The 27,546-nt window shown below is 37.3% G+C and overlaps 1 protein-coding gene across 1 annotated transcript in view; it reads left to right on the top strand.

The window, feature by feature from the left end:
* The window catches only part of TJP1 (tight junction protein 1), a 74,768-nt gene that overhangs the window by 21,813 nt on the left and 25,409 nt on the right, over positions 1–27,546 (top strand). The window contains exons 2-12 of the mRNA XM_034066457.1: positions 7,964–8,020; positions 13,769–13,893; positions 14,110–14,212; positions 15,584–15,863; positions 16,420–16,523; positions 17,116–17,284; positions 17,636–17,780; positions 23,320–23,456; positions 25,685–25,790; positions 26,635–26,785; positions 27,316–27,420. Of these exons, the coding sequence (XP_033922348.1) occupies positions 7,964–8,020; positions 13,769–13,893; positions 14,110–14,212; positions 15,584–15,863; positions 16,420–16,523; positions 17,116–17,284; positions 17,636–17,780; positions 23,320–23,456; positions 25,685–25,790; positions 26,635–26,785; positions 27,316–27,420 (1,482 nt within the window). The remainder of the gene's footprint in view (positions 1–7,963; positions 8,021–13,768; positions 13,894–14,109; positions 14,213–15,583; positions 15,864–16,419; positions 16,524–17,115; positions 17,285–17,635; positions 17,781–23,319; positions 23,457–25,684; positions 25,791–26,634; positions 26,786–27,315; positions 27,421–27,546) is intronic.

The raw sequence follows: 27,546 nt of genomic DNA, 5'->3' as shown, positions 1-27,546 counted from the left end.
GCTCTTGTTTGACAGAGCTTTAGCATATAATGAACTAAAAGTGATACGGTGCAGTGCTTGGTAAGTAGGTTATGATTTTCTCAATTAGAAACAGCATAAGAGACATTCTGACTTAGGTACTTGAAAGCTTTGTTTGCTGGTCTTCATGTTGGTTGTTTTTTGGTGGCCATTTCTTACACTTGTGAGCATTTTGGCTTTCAAAAGCAATGGTCACATACATGAGGTTTCTTATATAAAACTAATACAGTACGATTATGCTTCATGTGGGTACTGATGCTGTGCTGCTCTTTTCCAGCCAGGGGAGAAAAAGCCCCATACTTGCAGAACTCAACTCATGTTCTTAAGTAAGTGATAAGCACCAAACTGTATCTATGAGCAGGGATGGAGACTATGGCTGGCGTTGGATGACTGGGTTTGGTTTCAGGAATGTGCTGGAAATGACTTGCATAGAATTGCAGATTTAAAGTTGGGACTTCAGAGATCAGCTAGCCCAGCCTTTTGCTCAAAGCAGTTCTTACTACAGCTGTTTTATAGAATAGGTGCAGAACAGCAAGGTCAGAAGAGAGCTTTGAAGATCATCTACTCCAGCCCCATGCTCAAAGTAGGTTCAGCAACAACAGGTTGCTTGGGTTATTGTCTGGTTGAAGCTTGGACACCTCCAAGGATGGAAATTGCACAGCGTCCTTGGCCAGCCTACCCCTGTGGTTTTAAAACAAACAGGCAGGTAATGCATAATTGGAATTTGGCATTCCAAGTTGTCAGTTGCTGTGAAACTGATCACAGCTGTGTATCCTTAATGAACTCCATCTGTATGCTTCACTATAGCTTATTTTACTCTGATACGTGGCTGGAGTTTGAGCTTATACATTAACAGGGCTGGGTTACAAGCTGTGCCACTAGCAGCATCTGTCAGTGGGGTTGAGATGAACTGATGGGGAACAGATACATGTAGAAAGGACTACATACATAAGTGTAACATGCACAAGCATAATACAGGGGAGAGGGGTATTTTTGAGGGTGGAAACTAGTATGAAGGTAGCATGTGCTGCTTAAGTAATTACACTAAAATAAGTGCTTTTCAAGTTGCACCCTGACATACAAAGAATTAAAATATTACATTTAGTTTCTTAAAGGTTTTTTTTTTCTGAATCATGAAAAGAAAATCTGAGCAAAAGTTCATGCTTAAATAAAGAGAAGATAAATACTTTCAATTAGGGTTAAACCTAAACTCTAATTTTGGAACCTCTAAATCCTAATAATACTGACCTGGGACAGTGTGGTAAAGGCTTAAACCAAAGTAAACCAAAAAGCAAACTGCAAGCTACCTGTGCTTCCTTTTGGCAGCCTCACTGGGGGGATGGGGATGGGCGGATGGGATGATGATGAACATGGGCATAAACAGTTTACCACTTTGCTTTTTAGCCTTTCTGTTCTGTTGTGACTTTCGTTCTGTTTTGCTAGCATACTGGCCTGGAGTCGTGATCTGTGAAATGCTGCTTGCCAGCACTTAAGAGTTTGTGATCCTGCATGATTTCATTGCCAGCTGGAAAGCAAAGTGGAAAGAAGCAAAACAGACAAGGATCCCAAATTCTAAAACACAGTTTTCCCACGCCATAGAGATCATGACACTCTTAAACTTTGCTTAGCCACTGGCTGATACTGTTACCATAGTGTGAGTGGTACTCTTCATCTGAAGTAACTTGACCTAAGATCATTTGAGATGTATATGTGTTTGGGTCTTAAATTCTGGTTTGTTTTGCCATCTTACTCTCAAGCGTTAGCCTTCTGCTGTTCAGGGATATGATATTCACTACTGTACCATAAACACTTCTAAAAATACTCAGATTTAACTGGATCTATAATTCAGTATTTAATTATTTCACTAAAATGTAATATCCCCCCAAATTTCATCATTTTGTTCTTGATCAGGGTTTTTTTTTGGAAGGAAGGTCTACTGTTTTTTGTATAGAGCAGTAGCAAAAGCAACAAAGAGGTTTAATGATGCCAGGAGATCAGAGAGCTGTCTGTGATATGTGAGGCTTGGACTTGAGAAACCATTCTGGGAAAGTCTTCCTAAAAAAAGAAGTTGGCTGTTCTTTTTTTCAGTTTGGAGAGAGTATTGCCCAGAAATAGAAGTGAGAGTGTCTGAGCAAAAATGTCTTCCACAAAAATTCTTCAGGAAAACTAGCAGAAGGGACATACATATACGTGTGTGTGTGTGCGGTATTTTTTGTTGAAAATATAGTAAGTAATCTTAGGAATCTTAGAGCAGGAAGCAGTGGAAACTGTATTTAGTAAGGTTAGTATTTCATGGAGTTTCATGTGGTTCTGGAAGCATAGGGAGAATTGAGTAGAATGGTGAAAGAACCTAGCTATTACTGAAAATATGCATCTATATAAACTTAGTCCTAGTTTTTCTTCCAAAGTTGTTATTCATGTTGTAAAGATGAATACTTCTGTCAAATTTTGACAAATTCTGTTGTCCAAGCAGTACATATGTACTATTCTAGTAGAGACTTTCTGCCTTTACATTGATCTAAGTAAGTGTTGAAAAGTCTGTATGTGTTTTGCTGGTTTTCATTGGTTGTGGTGGTGGTTTGTTTTTTTGGTTTTGGTTTTTATTTCTTTCTTCTTTAACTTGCATTGCATGTTGTCATCTAAAGACTTGCTTTAATAATGGTGACTTTCTTAATACAGACTTTTCATGAGGTGACCTGTTGAATGTAGACAAGTGTGGAGAAGGACTGGAATTCTTGACTAGAGCTTGGGACTTGTGCAGTGTGAGAAATAGAAAAAAATGAATAAGGTTAGCATTTCTGTATCCAAAATAGACGGTAGATGTTGCTTCCATGGATCTGCATTTAGATAGAAGGTGAAATTGATGACTGGTTTCTCAGTGTCAGTAATGAATGAGTTTTGTGGAGGGTTTGTTGGTGTGTTGGGTTATTGTTGTGTGTTTATTGGTGTGTTTATTTTTTGTTTGGGTTTTTTATTTATTTTTTATATAATAAAGGTCTCCCAAGAAGATGCTTCAGTGGATGTTTCTGCTCCATTTAGCATTGGTGTGTAAAAGAGATAATCAAATAGCATCAGGTGCATGTTGCTTGTTTCTGCAGATGTCCCTGAGCTGTTCTGTCCGATCCTGTAGTCTGTCTTTCCTCAAAAATATATTTAGGGTAACAGTCTTTCCTGCTTGGAAAGAGGGATGGTTATGTAAAAGTCAAGGATATAGGCTGCTTGCAAGGTCTGGTACAGAAATACCTTAGTTCTGAATGCGAACACCCTGTTTTTGCAGTGTGCATATTGCTGTGTTTTTCTTGCCTTGGAGTACCCTCCTTTTTGGTTACACTTGCTGTAGTAGTTGGCTTCCAGTATTTGAAATAGCTCAAATATCTCTGAAGGTGCTCTGTAGAGTAAATGTGGTGCATTGCATATATTGTATAAAAACTGTAAGATAAATCTCTCAGTTGATAAAATCAATCCTACAGTAGGATTCTGTCTTCATTGCACTAATTGCAGGGGAACAGCTGGTAAAAAATTGTTGGGATTTTTTTGTTAATTTTTTTTTTCTGTGAGCTGAAGGCTTTTGTTACAAGAGAGTTGGAGTGAGTCTGTTCTCATTTTAAGATGTATGTAGTTTAATTAGGCAATGAAAAAGGGGAATATCTGTAGGAAGTTGTCTTGGTTGGTGTTGGAAGCAGCACAGTGCTCAAGCTGAGTGCTTAAAGGTGCTATTGGCAGGGGGGAATTGCCTCCTCATTCCCTGCTCTGGGCTGGCTGAGGAAGATTGTTTTCTTTTCTGAACTTCCTCAGGAAGCTGTTTGTTTTGGATATTGACTTTGACTTATTTTTTATTTTTTTAATGGATTTTAAATCCTCAAGGTACCCAACAAACCTGCAGAAATTCTTGTGGCAGTTGCAAATACTAGTTTTTGCATTAAGTACTTTTAATTCTTGTTCCCGTAAGTGCAATCAAAGTATAATGATTCTGCATTTTAACCTTTAAAACTTTTAAGTTAAGTAGCATCCCACTGCTGGTGTGGGCTTCCAAAGAATAATTGAGAATTAATTGTAGAAGCCAAATAGAAATGCAGCAAGATAAATAAGGTATATGAGTGTCTGCTGTGTCTTTCTGAAGAGACCAACACTAAATCTAAACTTAGTTCCTTCTTTTGTTACAGCCCCTTACCAGTTCTGTTTTATCTTTTTTTTTCATATCTTGAATAAGAAAGCTATTTTGAGACAAATAGGAATGTTTTTAGAAATTGGTATTTTATTGGAAGTAAGGAGTGTGTAAAAGCTGCAACATGAGGCTGCATGCTTGGGAGCAAAGGTAGTATTCTTTATGTAGTTAAGTGTGTAATCTGGTGGTTCAGTTTTTTTGTAGGTTGCTTGTTGTGGTTGAAAGGGTTAGAGCAGGGACTTGGATCTGTCACAGATAGATAGCTTTCCTCTCTTGTATTTTGTGGAGAATAGGAACAATATGCCCCCTGAGGTAGCAGAAGTAGTTGCTTCATTTTATTGTGTGCAGTACAGCTGTCAATGCTGATCTGCAAAATCGGGTTTGTAAAGATACAAAAAGTACTTTGTCGCTTTCCATGGTACATTATCTTGCATTGGCCAGAGGAAGACCTGAAAATCTGCCTGTTCTAAGTTAGATACCTAAATATTATTTTCTCTGAGAATGTATTAATCTCATTGTCCTTAGTGAGAAAACAAAACCAAGAAGCAGCCTGCAAACACATCCATTTGCCGTGTATAGAGCTGGGAGTGCTACAAATTGTCTGTATAATGGTGTTTAACATGAGCTTAAGAAAACTCTTGAAGCAGAAGCATAAAATATATATATATATATATATATTTATTTTTTCCAATGCTGAAGTCACAATACCATTATTCTCTTTCTGTTATTTTTATATGTGTAAAGAACCATACATAATAGTATCTGGAGTTTATAAAGTTCCAAAGGCTGTCAGTTCTTCACTTGCATTTCAAAGGTACTTAATGGTCTCTGTTCAGTTACTCTAACCCTAAACTGTAGCATCTTAGTATTCTCACACTGTCCTAGTTTCTGAGGTATTAAGTTGTATGTATTTCTCAGTTCCTGCTGAGTCATCTTGATTTCCCCTAAATCAGTGATGAGTGACCTTATTTGGGATAGCAAGCTCGGCACCAGCAATCAGCGGGGCTCTGGCACTAACACTGCAGACCTACTCTGACCGTACACCTTAATTACAAGCAGTGTCTGCCATTTCCAGAGACTTTGGAATTAAGATTCCTGATTACAAGATTACTGAAATTCAAAGGTTGCATGAAAAGTAGAGCACTTTGCGAGCATGGTCTAAGAGCAGCACCACAGCAGGGATCTCTGCTGATGGTGGTGCAAACTAAGCTCCTCTGCCTCAGTTGTTACTACTTGGTAGGGTCAGTACCTTCACATGTCTTCATTAAACTTTCAGTCTTGTGAGTGATGCAATTCTTTACAGATGAGAAACTAACCTAAGCAGTTTGTGTCAAAGCCAACAACTTACCTCAGGCTGCTTTTGAACTTTTTCCACTGTTCTTGATTGGTGTTTGGGCATGCGGAAAGAATGAAAATAACATACCACTTGGTTGTCTGTTTAGCTAATGGATATTTGAAGTTTCCAAGTCTTGTGAATTTGAAATGAATGTATTACTTAAAAATCTAGCAATAGATGAGTGGATGAGATAGTATGAACAAGAAATGGAGAAGAACAAGTAAAGAAAATGGAAAGACTGAGTTTCTGCAGAAAGGGAACAGCCATAAAAAATGGCAGGCAGGGTCAGTCGATTGAGGAGTGAACACCCTGGTCAGTTTTAGGAAGAGATTATGCAAGTGGTTTTGGGGGGTTTGTCTTGGTGTTCTGTGAGGTAGTAAGTCTTCTCCCAGTTCTTAAAGGCATGTTATATAGGTCCCTTCCTTTTTCTTAGTTGTTGATTAGCTGTTTTTGTTACCTTATCCTACTCCAATTCCCAGATCACAAGCTCTCTCAGATCCAGTGGGAGGAGTGCTTAGCTGGTTAAACTGTGTTATATCGGGCTTTGCCATACCCAGGACCAGTTCGTGTGTTTACACCATGCCCTGTGTACTGAGTCAACAGTGAGGCACAAGAACTTGGAACCACTGAAATCTGGTACTTGGTTAGCCAAGTAGCCCAAAACTGTGCTATGCAAAAGTGCTTTTGACTGCTGATGGAGTATTGTACCTGGGTGGCATTGCTAGGACAAATGCAGTAAGTGAGCCAGTCGGGTTAACCTGTTGATAATCTCAGATAGATATGAGATGACGTATTTCAATAAAAATGTAAACTGCAATTTTTGCAGTCTTTTAGATTCATGTTGCTTTTTTTGAATAGGAGCTAGAGTTCTTTCTTTCAGAAGTTCACTTGCAGAGATAATTCTTCACTTGTTGACAAGATGTTCAGCCTGAGAAGTTCTTGCCAAAAATAAGACAGAATGAGAGCATCAGAAATAGGGAAGAAAATCAGTATTCATTAGCTGTTTTTAGCAAGCTAAACATTCTTGTTTTGTTTCAGAGATGGCTCTGTCTAAATCATTACCGTTTTAATATATATCTGGTCTACTTTAAAAAGCTGGAGAGAAATAATCTAATTTTGGGGTGGAGTTGAATCAATTTGTAATGCAAAGGAGTAACATTGGTATTGAATGGAGGGGAATAAAAGCTGCTTGAATGAAGTATAACCCAATTAAGTTGCATCAACACTTCCAGCAGAAGCGAATCCTGAAAAAGGAATTAGCAGTAATGTAGCACATCGGGGTCACAAGAAGAACTCACTATTTAAACCTTGTTGCAAATTCTGATGTTACAAAGTTGGATTAAGATTTCGGAGCTATTGATTAGGAGAGTAACATTCCAGCTGCTGTTCCCTGTTACAGTACAGGACTGGATTAAAAGTTAGGAGTACCTTTTATTGTAGTGGCTGAGTTACAGTAACTGAAACAAGGTAGATTTAAAAGAAACAAAACACTCTTGCATTGTTTCTGTTGAGATTGAGATGTTTGTGTTCTCATTCTGTTCTTTAGTGGTTTGCTTGCTTATGAGAGGGGAGAGTATGGAGCAAAACACTGGGAACTCCCTCTGGAAAGGTAGAAAATGTACAGTACTAGAGTGGGAGACTTCATGATGTTTTCTTTGTATTTTCTGCTGACTTTTCTGCCCATTTCCAGGCCTCTGGCTCTGCTAGTTTTCCTCCTTCAAGCCATCTTGTCCTTTCCAATGTTTGGTTGTGGTGGCACATTAAGTAGTGCAAATGTCTGCTCTTTGAAGCAGAATTGTAGGTATGTAAATATTGTCATAATGTTACTGTTTAATTCAGTTCCCTTAAAGAGGACCACGTTTATTTCTGCAGTCCTACTCTGCACCAAAGAAATTAGCCTGTTCTAAACTGTAGAGTCTATGTGACCTGTATGCATAATACAGTATCACAGGTACTGCAAACTATAGGTGGGCATCCATGAATTAGTGGTATTCTTTGTACAGCTAGAACATGCAAAAAGAGTATGTTCACAGAATTATGAAGTATGTAAGTTAGAATATAAATACAGCTGATCACAGTGGAAAACGGAAAGTGGGCTTTGGACCAACTTTATTTACTTAATTCACAAGAGAGCCTGCATCACAAGTTGTTCTTGTAGTCCTTCCTTTTAAAGTTCTTTATAATTTCAAGATCTCAAATACATAATGGTTAGAAATCTATTTTGCTTATTATTAACCTTGCCCCACTTCCCTGGGAGCACGGGAAGTTCAGATGTGACATACAAAGACAGGAAATGTGTAACGAATGAGCCAGCCCTACTTCTCTGTAGCTATTCAACATGAATATTACTGTTACTTTTGAGTGTAAGTTTCTGTGGTATTATACAGTCTTTTAGTATAGTGATTGACAGTGAGTCTAATGTTTGGGTTCTTTTTTCTCTTTAGAGCACAACAATGGAAGAAACAGCTATATGGGAACAACACACAGTGACTCTTCACAGGGTAAGTTCATACAGTTGGTTGTGTCTGCCTAACGCAGGATACGGGTAGTTTTTGAAAACAATAGGAAAAAGCCAGGTGTCAGGAAGTAAAAGAAAAGGAAACTGTCATATTTCTTTGTTTAAATTTAGAAGTGTTGTAAAAGCTCCATGTGATAGTACTCTGTTTCTTTGTTGGATTTCAGAGATAAGTCTGCCAGCAAATAACCATGCCAGAAAAAAAGCTTTAGATTACTTCTGTAGGCAAGTGAAAGTAGTTAGAAATCTAAGTGTTCGTTAATAATCATGCTGTAATTTATACTTCAGTGTTGTAAAACTTTATTTGCAGTGGCATAAAATGTTGTAGCTAAGTATAAATGTGTTAAAAATTGCCTTATTTTCTTGCCCCTTTCTTAAAGTGACTGAAAATAGCAGGTTTGAGCAGCCAGAATGTGCACCTTTGTCAAAGGAATGTGTATGGGGAGTCAGTGAATAGGAAGACAGCTTTTACATTTAGGTTGACTCTTACCTTGAGTTACTCTTATCAAATTGATTTCTGATGTAGCTATTGTGAGGCTGTACAAGAGACACAGTAAAGAGTTTATATTTTTGATTAAAAATAATCATTGAGAGCTTGCCCTCTTAAGAAGAGAGTGATTACACTCAGCTTGACCAGAAGGCTTTCTGACAAAATACCCTGTCTTTAACTGCAACCACATGCAGAAAGAAAGTATGAGTAAAACAAAAAACGAGTAGTCATAGTTACCTAGGCTACTTTTCAAGCTTCCAATGCTTTTTAGGTCAGCAAGTTCTTGTGCAAGCAGTATAATTTCTGTATGTAATTGCCTTTCATTTTTCCTTCTTGAAGCTGTCCAGGCATCCCTGGAGCTTCTGTAAACTTAAACTTTTTGTTTGCTCATATCAGTCACTACATCAGTACTGTCTTACACTCAAAAAAAGTTACTTCAGTGAAACTTGAAAATGACGTGTTCAGTCAGTGAGCCAAAGGAATAATGAGATGCTGCAATATGGTGTTATCACAAGCAAATTGTGAAATAATAGATAGGAACTAGAAATCGTCTTTGCACATAGTCAGATGTCCTTGTATAGTATATCAGTGAAAAGTGTGGTTTGATTATGGTTTCAGTTTTGATACTTCACGTGCCAAACTTCTGCCAACTGTACTGGTTTAACTGTTATTTGAATAGGTATCTTTCATTTGGATGTTGAAAGCTGATGGCATGTACTCTTAATAATATGATAGTCTTAATTTAGCCAGTTAAAACCAAACAATGAATTTCATCTGCCAGATAACAAAACCAAAACTCTTACACTAATGTGAAGCAAACTGGTGCTTAGAATTTATCTTTAGCACTGGGAAGAGGATTTAGGAGAGCAACTGCAGATTTGTTTGTGGGGTTTTTGTTGTTGTTTTTTATTTGTGACGTTCTTGTAGTGTTAGGTTATTGAATAAATGAGATGACTCCATTTTAGTTGGAAGGAACAAAATGCATCCAGATCTCAGTTATTCTCAAGGATATCTAGAATTCTGCTGCAGAATTGCCACTCTGAGTGATTGTGGAATATTTTTTGTGTGAGTTTATCTGTTTGACTTGGCTGAGCTACAGAACTGCCATAGAACTTCCACTGTCAGCCACACACAGAACACTCTGAAGAATGGAACTCACTATGTAGTGAGGCACACTAAAATGTCCCTCTGATTTGGCTTAGCTGAAGGCAGTAAAGGGCTGTGTATGATGGAATTAAGATACTTAACATGTGCTGAATTTCTATGGGATAGATGCAAGTCAGGCTTCCCATTAAAGGCTTCCTGTTTTGTTGGTATGCCTGCAAAGCTCTTTTAACAAACCTTTTTGTGCCTTTTTGTCAGTATTTGCGTTCAGAAATGAAGCTAGACAAGTAATTGGAAGATGGAGGTCCAGTATAAATTTGTTTAAACCCTTAGTAAGTCTCTCTGGGAAAGGCAGACAAGTCCAGAGTTGATGCCAGTCTAGATCAGTTCGTGTTTCTTCACAATGGCAAGCAGATCTGTTGTCCCTCCAGGTGTCCCAAAGAAACTGTGTAGGAACCAGGGTATCTTTCATGGTATTTGATTGAAACTACTTAACGAGTAAGGACCACTAATATCTATTGGAATGAACAGCTTTAAAAATAGAGGGGGAATGCAAGTAGTTTGTTGGGTGCTGTGTTTGTGTTGGCAAAGTTTCGTAGAATATTCTGAACTATATTTATTCCTGTTTTGAGACTTATCTCTATCCTGTAGGTAATTCCAGCACTGACATTTTTACTTTGTTTTAAGCCTGTGCTGTTCTCTACTATAACTCCATTGCTTCTGTCTATGGCAGAGTAGGATTCCTTTAACTCTTCATGGGCTCCATAAAGTTAGCCAAACCTGTAAAAACAAAAGGCAGTTTAGGTAGTACTCATAAGATTTTAGAAAACCAATTATCATTTGTATGCAGTTTTTTCCTGAAATAAAAAAGCCACAGTAGCAGATCTGTAAGGTATTCTATCTGTATAATCAACTGATGAGTTGTGGGTTATTTTTTTTTTTGATTTTTTTTTTACATGTGGTGTCTGAGGGATTAAACATCTTAAAAGTGCTTCTGCATTGTTATAGGGATAGTTACTGATCTATAAATCAGTTAATGGCAGTTCAGAAGTTTTAAATACCTTGAAGATACATGTGTTGGGTTTTTTTTTTTTAAGGTTTGGATCCTGTAATGGCCCTTTAAAAAGGGATTACTGTGTTATATAAACTTTGGGAGATGAGCCTCGCAGAAGAGAAGGGGGTGCTTTACATAGGGACTTGTTGAAAAATGCAGCTTTACTCACTTCTTCTGAAGGGTTTTTGTCTGCGACCTTTACTTGCTAGAGATGTCATACAGACTTGGGAAATAGCCTATTTAATCCCAGTAGTTGCAGTATATATGCATGTTGGCTGAGGCACTTTGATAATTCAAACATGAGGGGTTTTCTTAATCCATCTGTTTCGGGTATGAGAGAGTCTGGAACAGAGCACAGAAGCAGTCTGCATTGTGATTTAAAGCAGTAGTTGGTGAGTTCCAGCATGATTGTGCAAAAGTCTTAATGGAGACTTTTTTAGAGGAGAAGAGGCTTGAACTTCTAAACAAGTTTTGTTCCCTTTCTTTACTATCTTTCCAACTTCTTAGACTGCTGCTTAGCTTGTAAGAGATTGAGCCAGTGTCAAGTTCAGCTAAAGCTTATCAGGTAGCTACAGTTCATGTTTTATTGAGAGATCTTCTGCTTTTGTATACTTAAGTGTAAAAGACGTAAGGAGGATCCATGCACATCATAGATTATGTGGATTTCTTCATACTTGGAACTAAAGCTCTGTGTGTCTGTGTTAGATGTGTCTCCTTCTCCTGAAGAACCTTTCTGCTCCTCCCATGCTGCTGTACCGTGGGAGAGCAGAATAGTACATTTTGGGTTGTTTTTCAGTGTGGTGAGTGTTTGATGGGGGTTTTTTTGGGGGGGGGGGTGGGGGGAGAGGGGGGTGTTGTTTTGCTTTGAGTTGTCACTACAATATCTAACAGGTGAATTTTTTAACAGGTGAGTTTGTGATGTGGCAGATTTAAACAAAAAAATAAATATGTGATTTTAGTTAAGTTATGTGTTTGTATCTTGCATAATCTGTACTGGCCATCTTGCTATTTCCAGACATGTCTAGGAGCTAAGTTCAATTTTGAGAGTAGTTCATCATATTCTTTATCTCTTAAGCTGAAGATAGGCAGCATGATAAAATGAAAAGTTGTAGGCTGAGATTCACTGGCAGATTATTTAAAGTCTTAAGTTTTAAAAAGATTCAGGGTTTCATTTATACTTTATAATGTAGAGTATTTCTTCAGACTTATGTTATTAGAAGGCATTTGACTAATCGTGGGACTGATGTATACATATGAGATTACAGTGTTTCAGGCCTTCTTGAAAAGGAATAGCATGGAGAATGTGGAACTAGTTGTCTTAATGGTGGTGATCTGGTTTGAAAATCTGCTTAAAAAATAGAATGGTAAGCACCAAGAAAAGATTTGTAGTGAGTTTCTGTATCTCTGCTGGCCTAATGATTTTATTTCTTGTCATGAGTGAAGAGCTATGAGAATTTTTTTTGTTCATGGCGTAAGGAAAGGTAGAGAACATTTAATGAAGTTTGACATGGATGTCTTTGTCTTCTCCCTTTCCTTCCCCATCCAAGTATATGGGCGTAATGGAATATTCAAAGAAGCAGCAGTGATATGAAAAAGGGGAAATATTACTGTTTTGAAAGAGGTTTTTGTTACATATTTTCATAGCCTGTTATATATTCTCTTGGTTTACTACTTAGAAAATAAAACCAAACAAAAACCTCATCTCTCATCTTAAGTAGGCAATTGTAATCATTTAGACTGTCCTCTTGCATGGCACAGGGTTTCATTTAGTAATTCTTGAATCCCAGCCATGATTTCTGGTTGATCTGGATGGGCTCCATCTTGAAAAGATGTCCAGTTTTCCTTTAATGAATTAAAATTAATGTAGAAGCAGTAAGGTGTACTCCACCCCACTCCCCCCACTTGTTAGACCAACTTAATGTTCTTCATACCTAGCAACAGTATTTGCTAAATGTTGAAATTGATTTCTGAACAGTGAATCTCCAGCCTTTTGTTTTAATATTGTATGGTCCTATTTATTTACTGCTTACAGGCTAAATCTGGACTAACTTTTTATGACCTTTATTTTGGGGGAAATGGGAATAAATATCATGTGTCTTGCAGCCAGGTGCAGACTGCCATGTAGCTTCTGCCTTCACTTTATGAAACTCATTCCTAAAGCTGGTCATGTTTGTCAAAGTCTGAAGAAGAAAGGAGTAAGTCTGCCAGCATGAAGTATATGCTGTGTGAAATAGACTGAAACCTCATCTTTCCCATCCACTGACTGTAATGCGTAGTCGAGAACTTCAAAGTAAATTCTTGAGCAGAATACAGCATTTAAATGGTAATATCCTTCTTACTGTTTTCTGGGCAATGATGGAGAAACTAGATAGTTTGTGAATCAGTTAACATTTATAAAGTTTATTTCCCACCCCCACTGCTTCCAGGCAGAAATGTAAGCATCATTCTTGATCCTGAAATAACAAGAATAACTTTTCAGAGGCATTGGCCTTGCTGTAGTGGCAGGTCACCCTAGAGGGAAAAGTTTGAAGCAAATTACTTTTGTTAAGATGCAGATGATTTGCAAGTGCTGACAAGGTTTTGATGTATTTAATGGTACAAGTGATCTTGGTATTCCTAAGAACTGAGCCTGCAGTCGTACTACTGTGTGCTGTGATCCTGTTGGTTCCTGAGCTAAGTGAGGTCAAGCTGGGTAAATGCCATACTGTGAAACCTCAAAGAAAGTGTTGCAGGATGTGATACGGGTTTGAATCAATATCTTTATACTGTGGTATGGTATGTTGTGCTTACTGAATATTGAGGTCTTGCTAATGACCACCTGAGGCCCAGGTCATAAAAAAGTAACTCTAATCTCTCTTGGGAGAAATTAGATACTTAGGCTAAGACTCTATGCCTTCCAAAAGTGTTTATAGTTAATTTTGATTGCTCTCCTGTTCTTGAATCACATGGCATGGTCCATTGATCCTTCTTTCTTGCAAAAAGTTTTGTTCATCCCATAGGACCTTTCTGTGTTTGATAGAGGACTGTGAATTTTGACCATGTAAATATTAGGAAGTAATAAAAATATTCCTTCTGTGATGTTATAGGCCCCTGGATTTGGTTTTGGTATTGCAATATCTGGAGGAAGAGATAATCCTCACTTTCAGAGTGGTGAGACATCAATAGTTATTTCTGATGTGCTGAAAGGAGGCCCAGCAGAAGGACTGCTGCAGTAAGTGACAGACTATACCTGTATTCTGATCTGGGGGGGTTCATCTTTGTCACTGGTAGGTAAACCTCTCAGTTGTTTTGCTCTCAAGATAATTATTTGTAATTGTTTGTATAGTAGGTTTATAATACAGTTAGTCTGGTCAATGACACTCATTCCCCCTTATTTTCCCCTTAGCATAAAGTATTTATGTTGTGCATTGTGATTTTTTTCATTTAGAGAAAATGACCGTGTTGCAATGGTTAACGGAGTTTCAATGGATAATGTTGAGCATGCATTTGCTGTTCAGCAGCTGAGGAAAAGTGGGAAGAATGCCAAAATTGTAAGTGAATGTCTTAAAAGATTTAAGCTTCCTTAAATTTTGTATTTATAGAGCAAAAGTGAAATGGTGTACTGTCTTTGAAATACATGCATGGTGCAAGGTACTAGAAGAATACCTGTGTGGTGCTGCATGTTATAAGTGACAATATGAGTTTATCATGTGGGTCACTCAATTTTATTAACTTTTTAATGTAAATTATGATATTTAGGTAATGTAGCACTGGATATTTTGGACTCCTTTTCTTCATGATAAAGTTCTCAGTTTGCCAAAAGCACTCTTACCAAGATTTTCAAAGGCTTTTGTATGCTGAAGGACTTTACCCACAGTTCAGGCCACTAACACCATTCTTTTTATGTTCAGTAAACAGTTTGCCAAAATAAAGTATAATTATCTTAATTCCTATAATTCTGTAGGCTTATTCAAAGTGGTTTGGTTTTGAACTTTGCAAAATGTACAGGTCTTCACTTAAGGGTAGTAATCTGGTGTTCTGTAGAAGTTTGACATTTTTACAAAAAATTAAACAGAAATGCACAATGTCTAACAACTAGTTCAGGAAAACAGCCTTTAGGGCTTGTAGAAAATCTTTAATGCTGACAGGTTTCTAGTGCTCTTCTGCTTTTAATATACTTGCAAAAAGTGTGTTATACTTTGTATTTGTAGGTTTAGCAATTTCTTAAAGCTTGCACAAACCAGAATGTGAGCTGTGCAGGGCTTTCAGCATCTTATATATTTGGTGTATAGAATAATGTAATGAAAAGCAGTTACTGAAAACTTGATGCTATAACTTGGTTCAGTTCTGTAACATGTGGCAAATAAGTCTCTAAACAGGCTTGAGGCTTTTTCTGGAAACAGCTGACTAGGTTAGCGTAAACCACCTTTGAACTTTGAGTGAAAATGTTCTTCCTCTGTGGCTTGCTTAAATATTGCTTTGGGGGAGGCTTCAAAGTTGAAGAGAGTTTCTGTCAGTAACACACTGAGTGTATAGTAGGTTATATGTTAGGAAAAGGAAGTTTTTTAGCAATGCCAGTAACTGATCTGTGGGTTTAAGCAAAGAGAGAGACCATTCAAATGTGCAGCTCTGAGGACAGAATATTTTGTTAAGTATTATTGTAATATGTTATAATTTTGCCACTCTTTTGGGAACCAGAAAGGACTGAAACGGCTGTAAAAACAAGCATACCACTCAAAAAATGTTTCTAGTAATCTATATTGATTGTGTAGAATCTTTATAGTGAGGATGCAATAAGTCAGGGTGTTCATAAATACATATATGTGTTTTCTTGGGAGTTTTGGGATTGGCTTGTCTTCTGACCTTCAGTGACACCATAAGCATTACACAACCAGAAGCTGATATCTAGTATTTGGTTGTAGACTATCCGAAGGATGAAGAAAATTCAGATTCCGGTGGCTCGACCGGAACCTGAGCCAGTGTCTGAAAATGAGGATGATAGCTATGATGAAGAGATACGTGATCCAAGAAGCAGCCGTAGTGGTCTAAGTGCTAACAGAAGGCATGAAAAAAGCTGGGTAAGAGACAGGAGTGCTAGCAGAGAGAGAAGCTTATCACCAAGATCAGACAGAAGGTCGGTTACATCAAGTCAGCCTGCAAAACCCACCAAAGTAACACTGGTGAAATCAAGGAAGAACGAAGGTAACTTGTATGTTATTCTCTTGCTAAGACTTTTGCTGGTTTTTAAAGGCCAACCGCTTCATTCAGCGTTACGTTAAGTGCTTCACTGTAGGAGCAGTGCTGTTAAAAGAGTTTGTTGGCCCATTTTACCAGTAGCTAGCTGAAAATTTAAAAACTGCTGTGTTTCTGGTGGTGTTTTTCATATTCGAAAATACATGGGCTTAATTAAAGTATCATATAATGTAAACAAACTGCAGCTGTGCACCTGACATTTGGTGTTCAGTGGCTGAATGCTTTCCATATGCTTTAGCTGAGTCTTCAGTGCCTGTCTTTTTGAAAAAGGACAAACTGTATGTAGTGTCTAAATTAAGCTATTGCATAACAGCACTGATAACAGGCAGAGTTAGAAGAGATTGATATAATAGTAAATCCATAGTGTAATTCCACTACAGCCCTTCATGTGCCAAGTTCACTGTCCTTTCTGTTTCCAGTGTAAATGTAAATCTTCACATACCTCCCTATTTTTTTTACTGCTGTTTCATCAGTTCTTTTTTTCTTTTATTGCTGATGTATAAAGAATATGGTCTACGGTTGGCAAGTCATATATTTGTGAAGGAAATATCACAGGATAGCCTGGCAGCACGAGATGGCAATATTCAGGAAGGAGATGTTGTACTGAAGGTACAGTAAATGGTGGTGATGTTGGCTCAAAGGGAAGAGTGTTGTGCAAATGTTCTTAGAACTAGCTGTCTCTTAATAGCATAATTATTGTTGATAGAAGATATATGATTTACCAAATTATTTCAGAGATCAATCAGTTGAAGTATAAATCAATATTTCTCAGATGTTGTGCCATTGAGCAGTACTGGAACTTGCCTTCAGTTTAAATGTTGATTTTTTTTTTTTTTTTTTTAAATCAATATATCCAGGGATTTTTAATTCATACTAACACTTTTTATTTGAAGATACTGATGTAAATGTGTTGGTGCAGAAAAATGTGCCATTCCTAACACTGCTGATTAGCAGTGGTGCTTCAAAAAATGCAACCAGTACTTTAAAAGTTTTGTATTGGTGGTAGAGGCTTTGCCTTTGAAAGGTGAAAATAATTTTCTGTATTATGCTACATAGTTTGGATTAGCCTAATAGTCTTTCATTTTATGTTGGTAATTGGGTAAATGTCTTGGATATTTCTAAACATAATCTGTGGATATATATATATGGAGTTTCACTGTGTTTTTCTCAGTAAGTTTATATATGCTCTTTTCTCTTCTAGATAAATGGCACAGTGACAGAAAATATGTCCTTAGCAGATGCAAAAACACTAATAGAAAGGTCAAAGGGCAAATTGAAGATGGTCGTTCAGCGAGATGAAAGAGCTACATTGTTGAATGTCCCTGATCTTTCTGACAGTATTCATTCTGCTAATGCGTCAGAAAGAGATGGTGAGTACGAATAAACGTGATTTCCAAAGGGAGAGAGGAGTTCTCTGTGTTGTAAAGATGTGAAATAAATAAGTGGGATGGGAGGAGGTGGGAGAAGAGTTAGGACTGAGATTGTCATGTGGGTAAATTCTTGTTTGAATATGGTTCAAATCTACACCTTCAAAAATGGGAGAAAACTATAGAGTTCTAATTCTTGTAATTGTTCTGTCAGGAATATTAGTTGTTTCAAAATAGTAAATATAGATTCAACATCTTCATAAAAATTCTCTGCAAAAGCTTATTTCCATTTGAGCAGGTCATGCCACCATTTTAATTACAATCATTTCATGAAAAACAACTTTTATTTAACAGACATTTCAGAAATTCAGTCGCTGGCATCAGATCATTCCAACCGATCCCATGACAGGCCCCGCCGCAGTCGTTCACGATCTCCTGACCAGAGGTCAGAGCCTTCAGACCATTCCAGACATTCTCCACAACAGCCCAGCAATGGCAGGTGATGGCAGCATTATATTATTTTATTTTTTTTAAAATCAACTATTTAATGTGTTGTAATAGTACTTGGACTTAAAATATCATTAACATGGTGCAGAGCTGTGCTGGCAGTAATATGACATTCTTTGTCTTGAGAGATGCAGCCGATAATGATCCAAATCTTGTTAGACTTCAGGAGAAATTGTATGTTTAACTTCAATGCTATCCCTTTTTTAAACATAACCTTAGAGTATGGTCGTATCAATGCAATGTAAGTTTGATAGCGACACGTTATGGAAACATATGCAATTATATTTTGCTTTTAGAAAGCAGTTAACTGCAAGGGTATTTGAGTAGACTAGCAGCACAGTTCCTGTTGAATGCCCAACCTGTGTAAACATATTGAAATCTTACTTTATTTAGGCACAGGCTTTTTATTTTTCTCACTAGCCACCTTTAAAGTTAACTTCTGTTTCTGCATATTTTGTTTCTGAATACATTTAACCTCTATCAAATAAGGTGTAACGCACAGCAGATTTAGCTTTTGGGATGTCAGTTTTAATATTTGAACTTGGTAGTAGGACTTTCATGATAATTCTGAAGTAGACAAGTCTTACTTTTATATGAATTTAGAGAGAAGTAATCTTTTGTATGGCTTGATATGTCTTATTCTGTCATGTGAAACTTTAGTCTTGAGTAATATAAATATGTCCTGTTTTGTATTTCCAGTCTGGAAATTGACATTTTAATTTATTGACATACAATGTCAGTGTTGGATTTTAGGCTCTACTAAATATTTGTAAGAGAAAAGTTTACCTTCTGGATGCTCACAGATGATGGAGTAGAAGTTAAATTTATCCATTGCAAATTCCAAATTCAGAGCCTGTATTTGAAGTTCTACAGATAATGTCAAAAATACAGATACTGTCAAAACCCGATTGCAGCTGGCTGTTCCATAAAACAAAGATAAGCCTGACTAGTTACTAATATTTTGTTTGCCTAAGGGGAAAATAACACTTGCACCTTTTAAGGTTTGTATTGTCTTCTAATGGCTTATAAAACTGCAAGACAGATCTTATGTGCATGCACACCTGCTTGGGTCATGGTTTACAAACATCCCTGTTTCTCTTCCATCTATGTTGTTTGGAGGGACCACAAAGCATGAAAGCTTGTTCTCAAATAGGAGCCCCGTATTAATGGGAAAATCTTAAGAGCAGCATCTGAGATGCTGGGATTTGATTCTGAAGGTTGAGATATCTCTGTTGGTTTTTAAAGCTTTTCTTTCTGGACCCGCATTTCTAATGTAGTGCGAAAAGGGCTTTTGGAAGAAGGAATGAAAAAAATATCCATCAAAACTTGAAACTGTGGCTGACTTACCCTCGTGTTAGTGCTTTCCTGTGCTATTACAGTGGTTTAGGTACATGGTCACTTCCTCCCTATGGACTACACTGTCAGAAGAATTAAATCCTTCCTGAGAAAGAACTTTGAAGTTATCTCAACTCTGAATGCATCCGCTCTATCTACTTTATGAACAAGAACTACCTTGGCATGGATTGACTTCCTGTTGGACATGTTCTTTTCAAGATCAGAAAATCTGGGCCCTGAGCCATGTAAAGAAAAACATGTTAAAAGCAACTTCTCTTCATAGTGGTTATTTGTGCAAGTTCAGATCTGTTGTAAGATAAAATTAGCTGCAATTGCTTTATAATTTAAAATTTGGTAGACAATCTGGAAGAAAAAGAGGCTGGAGAATCACATTTTAGCTTTAAGGTACATTACAAATATTTTGAAGATAATGAATCTTTATTTAAATCCTGCTCTGCCAAGTGTTTGTATGTTAATGAGGAGAGAATCTCCAGGGGAATCCTTTTCATACAAGCTTAACTACAGACTGACACTTTCAGGTGTCCACTGATGTACAGAAATCTGCCAGCAGACTTGCTTCAGTATTGCTTTGGGGTCTAGTAGGGTCTTCAGTGTTGTTCATCTTTCAGTATTCCATACTGGTATATACACCAGTGTGACTGCAGTTTTCCTGGGTATAGAATTTCTGTAACAGTTTCTGGCAGTAACAGGTTGCTGAGCTGAACCCATCCCAAAAAGTGGCATTTACAGTGAGGTCTTGGCAAGGCTGTCAGTTTTCTTCAACCTTGTCAGGTTGCCCTTTACCTGTTGGAAAAACTCCCACTTGGGAAGTCTCGTATGCTGCCTTCCTCACCTGGGTACTAGAATAGCAAAAACATTTTCTGCTATGTTTAACACTTTCTCAAGAAGAAAGATGTGGCAACTTGAGGAATCTCTGTAGAGGTCATCATTACTTCTGGAAGGATGATGTTGACTTCTGCAATACAGTTGTCAGTTCTCAGGCATGAGACATCTGTCCACTTTCAAAACAAGTTGAGAAACTGGAATACAGAACAAGCATCAGCCCTGTTTTGAATGTACTTAGAAAGATGCTTCTTGGCTGTCTTTTCATGCTAAACTTTTTGATATGTGCTAAAAACACTTTTGGAAGGAGCCTGCGTGTTCAAAACTTGCTGTGCAAACAAACATTCCAACTGTGTATTGCAGACAGTCTCTTTCAGTTCTGAAGTAAGTCACAGCTGATGGTGGTAGTGTGTAGCTGATGTCATTTTGTGACTTAAAGTCACCTGATTGTTAGATATACTTTAAAAAGAAGGGGGTGGAAAGTGAGGTAAAGGGAGCACTGACGCAGCACGGATGTTAAACAATAGTGTCACAGTGCATACAGTGAACAATACATAGTGTCTTGGGAAGGGCAGCTGTCAGGTTTTTAACAAGTTTTTGTCACCCAGAACCCAGTGACAGCATCAGTCAAGAGCTTCCTGTATCATCTTGTAATGTGAAATACTTGGTGTTTACCAGACAATTTGGGTGAATCAAGAAAAATACTACTCCTGCTGCTCTGATTTTCTTCCTTTTTGTTCTCTTACCATTTGTACTTCTGGCAGCTTTTTCCCATTCAAACCTTGTTGTCTTAGATGGAGTAAAACTGACCTTTTGCAAGCACTGAAGTTGTCAAAGTTTATTTGTCTGCATGCATAGCAGTAGCCCAAGTCTAAAAGGTTATTGCTTCAGATACTTACCCACCACTATCTTGTGCTGTGCTCTCAATATCTCTTGGGAGCTGTTTTCTTCCATAATTATGCTTATTTTTCTATACGTAGGTATAAAATCAGCATAAAATTGCACTAGTTTTGGACTATGTGGAGAAAAAATATAAAATGAACTTTGTTCTCATTTTGTAACTGCAGTATTTTTAAAGCAAAACGGAGATACTACTACTTCGGAATAATGCTTCTGTGAAGTGTTAAGAGATGTGTGGAAACAGGGAGGGCTCATGGGGAAACCTACTGTAATACCTTGTTAACTGGTGCTCATTACCCAAAAATCTGTGGACAGGGAGGGGAATTAGTTATAGCTTACACTGCTACAGGACTTTTTTCCAAGACACTTAATCTGCATTTAAACTGCTAAATGCATGTGTGTCTGTTTTTAATGAGCCAGGAAGTATTTTCAGGGGAATGAGGAGTCTAGTCATACTTTAGTCTGGTGTTGGAGGTGAAAAATACAAGCTTTTAGCTTATGTACGTAATTTCGTGTGCAAAATAAAATATGCTGGAAATCAGAGAAGTATTAAGACTTTCACAGGTGAATTTGGGGAGCAAAGTAGAAAGATCAAGGCTAAGTTCTAATTATTTTGGATGTAGTGGTTTTAGCATAGTTTTAATCAACTCTGGAAGGGGTTTATCTAAATAAATAAGGCACAAATAAGTATTTTAAAAAATAGGCTGCTGTACTTGTTGTACTTGCAGCAAGATGGTTGTTATAATGCCAGGGTGCCGGTGTCTTCCCACATTGTTGTGATGCCAGTATTTCCAGTGCTTTTCTGTATTGTGTGTGTATGTTTCTGTTTGATGGTGGCTTTTTGTTTTCTTTTTAGTTGCCTTCAAGCACTCAGTATTAGAACTGGCAGAAGAAAGTCCTGAAAAGTCTTTAGTATGTCTTGGCTGAATAGCTAAGCTTTATTTCTGGTGTTTAACACTTCACATTGCTGCAGGAAAGCACATTCTTCTTGTTTTTAGATGTTTACTATTTATTCTGTTTTGCACATCTTGGATGAATAGATTTGTCAAGATCTGTTTCCTGAGTCATACCTCCAACTCTTGAAGTATTGGTTTTGATTAAAAATAGTATTTACTCTGTAAAATGATTTTTTTAAAAATTTTATTTTTCATACATTTGAACTTTAAGGGAATTGATACTCATTATTGCCTAGTTAGCACCATCTAGCCGTTGGTAGTGGAAGACTTGACAGATATTTTCTCTATGAAAGGAGATGAGCTTGCACCTACTGACCAGCCCATTGTTCTCTTTGAGGAAGTATTTTTCCTCTCCTGGGCAACTGAGTCTCTTTCTACATAAAAAGCTGTCATTTGTTTGTCTCGTCTCTTATACTTTTTATATCCTTGTTTATTTGACAACTTTCAGCAATGGAATAGGTGCTTTGAGCATCTCTTCACATTTTTCTTTCCTTTTTTCCTATTTTTTTTTTTAAACATACATGGTCTTGAATTAAGACTGCCTCTTTGGTATATGGATCTACTTTTGTTTTTCCAGGTGATTATTAATGCTCTGAGCCTATTAAATGATTTAAGTTTCAAAAGATAGCAGTGTAACAGTGTTTTGACATAAAACGTGTACTGTTGATTTCTACTGTGGTACAGCTGGTAGCTATACCTTTATATAACAATATAAGAATGCTTGATCCTTTGAGCTAAAGGAATAGAAATTATGTTCTATGAGCTTTAGTTAGTCTCATCGTGTAAAGAACAAGAGATGTTATTCTTTCTTTTTTGAAGTTTTCCTATATGTCTTTGTTTTACATTGAAAGCATTTGTAAGAAATGCATAAGAAGCAGAAAGTTGTTTTATTACTGGAACATATGGATGACTGAGTGTATGAGAAGCTCCTGTCCTGTAAGAGCTTGGATTGAAGGCTTCACAGTCTTCTGAAGACTAAGATATCAGGGGCATGTTTGTATTCTACCTTTTATCTTTGCAAATCCCTACCAAGAGCTGCACTGGCAACAGTTTTGTTCCAGAGCACATGGCATACAAAGGATCAGATATATTAGCTTGAACACAGAAAAGCTGAAGAATTAAGTCTAAAATTACATGATTTCTGTAGGGAGGTTTATGAAGACGGCTATCCTAACTGCTCTTCTTCATTTCTTCCCTTCTCAATTTCTTTGAAAGCTTTCAATATATAGAGCATGTGTATGACTTCTGTGCTTGAAGTGGAGAGCACTAGCCATATCTAGAGAAGTCCTTTATTAATATGAAGTTAGGGAAAAAAATGCCTGGATTAAGAATTATTAATAATGTGATAGTCTAAGAGCAAAACCTTGTTAAATAGTAATTGTTCCTTACCCACTAGACATGAACTTCATGAATGAAAGGATTTATTCTGTAGTCTTAGTAGATCAAAGTCATAGAAACAATTCTATATGTAGAATTTAATCTTGTTTTCTGATATAGTCTTCGAAGCAAAGAAGATGAGAGAATAACTAAACCAGGAGCGGTCTCTACACCTGTAAAGAATGCAGATGACATTTCTAAAACTATGGAAGAGGTAGCAGTTGAAAGAGCTGAAAAACAAACTCCACCCCTTCCAGGTAAAAATATTAAAATACTGTAATTGTACGCTGAGAATGGATGACCAGTGAAGACTTCATGCCATTGCATATTTGTGGAATGATTACTAAGGCCTAAAACAAACCAAGTCCTAAGTATTTTATTTCTGAATATTAACAGTCTTTGTAATCATATCCCCGTTTATATCTTTGTAATCATACCCCCATTATATAGGGGTCAGACTTCAGTGTTTAGAGCTGTATGTGTAGGTGATGGTCATAAAGAGTTTTGTCCTGATTTCTCAAGCAAGGTTAAGATCTGCTATTTCTCTTCTGAGGGGCAATTAGGTTGGTTTTTAGGGGTTACTGTAGCAGACTATATTTAAACAAGGATGTAGGCAAGCATGTTTAGAATTTTCTGAAATGCTCTGTTAGCGTAGCACTTGCTAATTACAGTCACGGACCAAGAAGGCGTTTTAACAAGTGCAGTCCCTCTATCAAAACTTCGTTCATGTTTTTCCAAAAGGGAAGGACAAGGTAACTGGCAGCAGATGAGTGCCAGTTGGTGTAAAAGAGACAAAAAACCTAACAGTGACAAGACATTGTTCTGGGCAGGCTGATTTGTAATATTTTTGTTTACGGAATCAGGCACTTTCAGTAAAATTTTAAGTGGAGGAAGAGGAACTGTGCAGGTGGCTTAGAGGTGGCTCTTGAAAGGCTGGGCCAAATGAGGAAAGAGCATATTCAGACTTGAAAACATGTGCAGACTTGGGGAATGAGAGGTTACACTCCTGTGTATTTAGTAGCTCAGTGAAGAACTGGAGGAGTTGTGGTGTTGATAGACTCTGAAATTTCTTGAAAATGAGAACAGTAGACTTCCTAATGCAGGAGATATTATTTAAAAAAAAAGTCATGGAGGGTGACCTGAAGGAACAAAATGCCCATGAAGTAAGTGTATATTTGCAAAGATAGAAAAAGGATATGGTAGTATGATTGCATAATTTCTGTCTTATTATAAAATATTAAAGAATAATAACTGGCATAATTCAAAGCCAGCCAGGATAGGAGATGCTTGAGGTGGTTCTTAATCCAAAATAATTTACTAATGATTAGTTTGAAGGACTGGCAACCAAGTAATAAGTACTGTGAGGATTTTGTCAGTTAGTGGGGAAGAAGGAATTATTCGTTACTGAGTGAATGAGAAGATGCATGTGGAAATACTTAGTTTGCATGGGAGGAGATGTAGGCCAGTACATAAAGATAATATTTAAATGTGTGTCTGCAGATAAAATGAACTTGCTATAATATATAGTCTGAGAGAAAAAGGTGCAATAAAGTATATAATCCTTTAACAGCTTCACAGAAAGTGCTAGGGAAATCAGGATATTTCAAAGACTGTAATGAAAACGTGGTTGGAGAAGTAGTTGGTAGATTCTGTAGCAGCTTGCTTCTTAGACTGAGGGCAAGAAAACTTATGGTGGTTTGTGTCAAAGGAGGGTGGAAGGAAAGTATTTGTTCAGAGGGGGATTCATTAGAGGCTGAAATTATCAATTTCAAACTAGTCCATTTAGTAATTTGGAACGAATACAGAGTTGTTTGAAGCCAGCCTCATTTGAAATCAACTTTTTTCAAGTGTGCAGAGATAAGCCTTAAATAGAATTTCTTTAAAAATAACCAACCAAATAGCAGAGAAGAAGCCCTGTTGGTGTTCATTACTAAGGGAAGACAGCAGTGGCAGTTTCCTCTTAGTGATGTGAGAGAATCTATGCAGCAAAGCCATAGTATGGGCTTACCATTAAGAACCACCAATTGGACCAAAGTAAGCATCAAAATCTGCCAGCCTCAAGGCATGCAGCAGTAGTTCAAGTGTAGTATTTCCATTTCAGGAACTGAATTCCTAATGGAAGAGATCTTATGGAAAATGTAAAAGTTATATAAATTAAGGTGAGAGATGGGAGGGTTGAAAGTGGTCTTGGGATCACACCGCCTTCTACTTCTCGTAGTTCTGCAGTGTTCAGAGTAGTTAATGAAGTACAAAGGAAGTTTGGCAGTTTTTACTGAAGTAATATTTTGGCCAGTAATCATGCTGCTTTGAATGGCACGGTGAGAGTGTCTTCTGTTGTTCTAAGTTTCTAATATTTCACTGCCAAGTGTTTTGAAGTAGGCTAGAGGTGGGTTACTGAATACGTCAGTTTTTAATAAGGCTAAGCTTTACTTTCTCATCTTTAAATGATCAAATGGATATTTGAAGTCTTTTGCTATTTTAATAGAACCAAAGCCAGTGTATGCACAAGGAGGTCAGCCAGATGTCGATTTACCAGTCAGTCCGTCTGATGGCCCTTTACCCAATTCAACCCATGAAGACGGAATGCTTCGGTAACGTAACTCTGAATTCTATTCAAATATGCCTGGTTGTTGATCAAACCAAGCTTTTATCTAAAGTGATGAATAACCTGTGTAAATGGTCTAATGTCAAGTCCAATATGCTGTGCTGATACTTCTGTTCAGAAATATCAGGATATAGACCTAAGGTTTATCTCTATGTCTTGCTGGTGCTTATATTGTTTAATATACCATTTTAAAGTCTAGTAATTCTCTATGGAAATGAGCAGTTAGAATGATCAACTAGTGGAAAGAATCTGCAGTATTTCTCTTTCTGGGCGCCCTGCCCCTCCTGCCCTGTCCCCATCTCCAAAGAGAGGAGAGATACTGTAGCACATTCTTTTCCTTTTATAAGATAATTGGAGGGCAGTGACTAAAGGTCACTACAGAAATGTGCAAAGCTGTGCCATGGAAGTGAGTCTGCTTCAGCTGGGATCTCCTTTATTGACATTAGTGTGCATGAGAATAGATTTTAGTTTGGTTTTGTCTCAAATTTCTTTTTCAAATGTCTTTAGAGCCAAAGTAAATGTATATGCCAGGACTGTTATTTACAAGGAGGAACATTTCTGGAAGAGTGTCCAAGTGTCTCACTTAAATCACTGTATAAGTGTAAGACAAACCAACCCCCGTAAACAAGTAAATACAGGTGTGTTTTTTGAAGTGCTGCTAACGAATGTGTTGTAATGCTGCAGTTGATAAGCAGTTAATGATATGGATAGCAAAACGTTCTCTGATTTAAATGTTAAGCAAATTAGTTCTTTGCATATGCTCAGTCTCAAATTTACCAGCATGTTTTATGCTATTATGTCTCTAAGTGAAATATTTTCTAAATCTCTAGGCCAAGCATGAAACTGGTAAAATTCAGAAAAGGAGATAGTGTGGGATTGCGACTAGCAGGTGGCAATGATGTTGGCATATTTGTAGCTGGTGTTCTGGAAGACAGCCCTGCAGCAAAAGAAGGATTAGAGGAAGGGGACCAGATTCTCAGGGTATGTCAAAACCAATAACAGTACAAATGTTTTCCTGTACCAAAGTAGGTTTCCTTTCTGTAGCATTGACTATATTACCTTTGTAGTTCTTAGAGGGTTTTTTTTTGTATGCACTTACTTACTCCATGAATTAATAGCAGCAAAAACTCCTGTTACTATGCTGTTGTTAGGAAGGCTATTAAGTTTTACGTCCAGTTTCTGAGATTGATTCAGTTGATGGAGTTGTTTGAGTTTGATAACTGTTCAGTCACTAAATTGTGAGGACTCTTACTGGTGGTTTTAAATGTTCCATAATATTGATCTAAGGAACAGCTAATGAACAGCTACCTATTATTCTGGAAGCTATGGTTTAGCAAGGAATAATGTGGGACTACTCAGATGCAAGAGAGACCTTGAGATAGACGTACTTGGGGAAACTCAATTCAGAAAAAAATCGTAGCAATAAGCTGGTACAGGCTTCCCGTTGTATAGTTAAATCTGTTATAATAATGCCATATGCTAAATCAAACCAATTACTTCATTGATACCAGGTAAATAACGTAGACTTCACAAATATCATCAGAGAAGAAGCTGTCCTTTTTTTGCTTGATCTTCCTAAAGGTGAAGAAGTGACCATTTTAGCACAGAAGAAAAAAAGACGGTAAATATTTGTATATCGGGAGCAATGTAGTAGACTGCTTGGAACAACATAAGAAGTATAGTGAATGATGACTAACTTTTGGCTTTTATTTGGCTTTGGGATAGGTTATTATTACAGATGG

The sequence above is a fragment of the Melopsittacus undulatus genome, chromosome 9, assembly GCF_012275295.1.
Source record: "Melopsittacus undulatus isolate bMelUnd1 chromosome 9, bMelUnd1.mat.Z, whole genome shotgun sequence".
NCBI lineage: Eukaryota > Metazoa > Chordata > Aves > Psittaciformes > Psittaculidae > Melopsittacus > Melopsittacus undulatus.
This window is presented reverse-complemented; position numbering and strand designations above follow the sequence as displayed.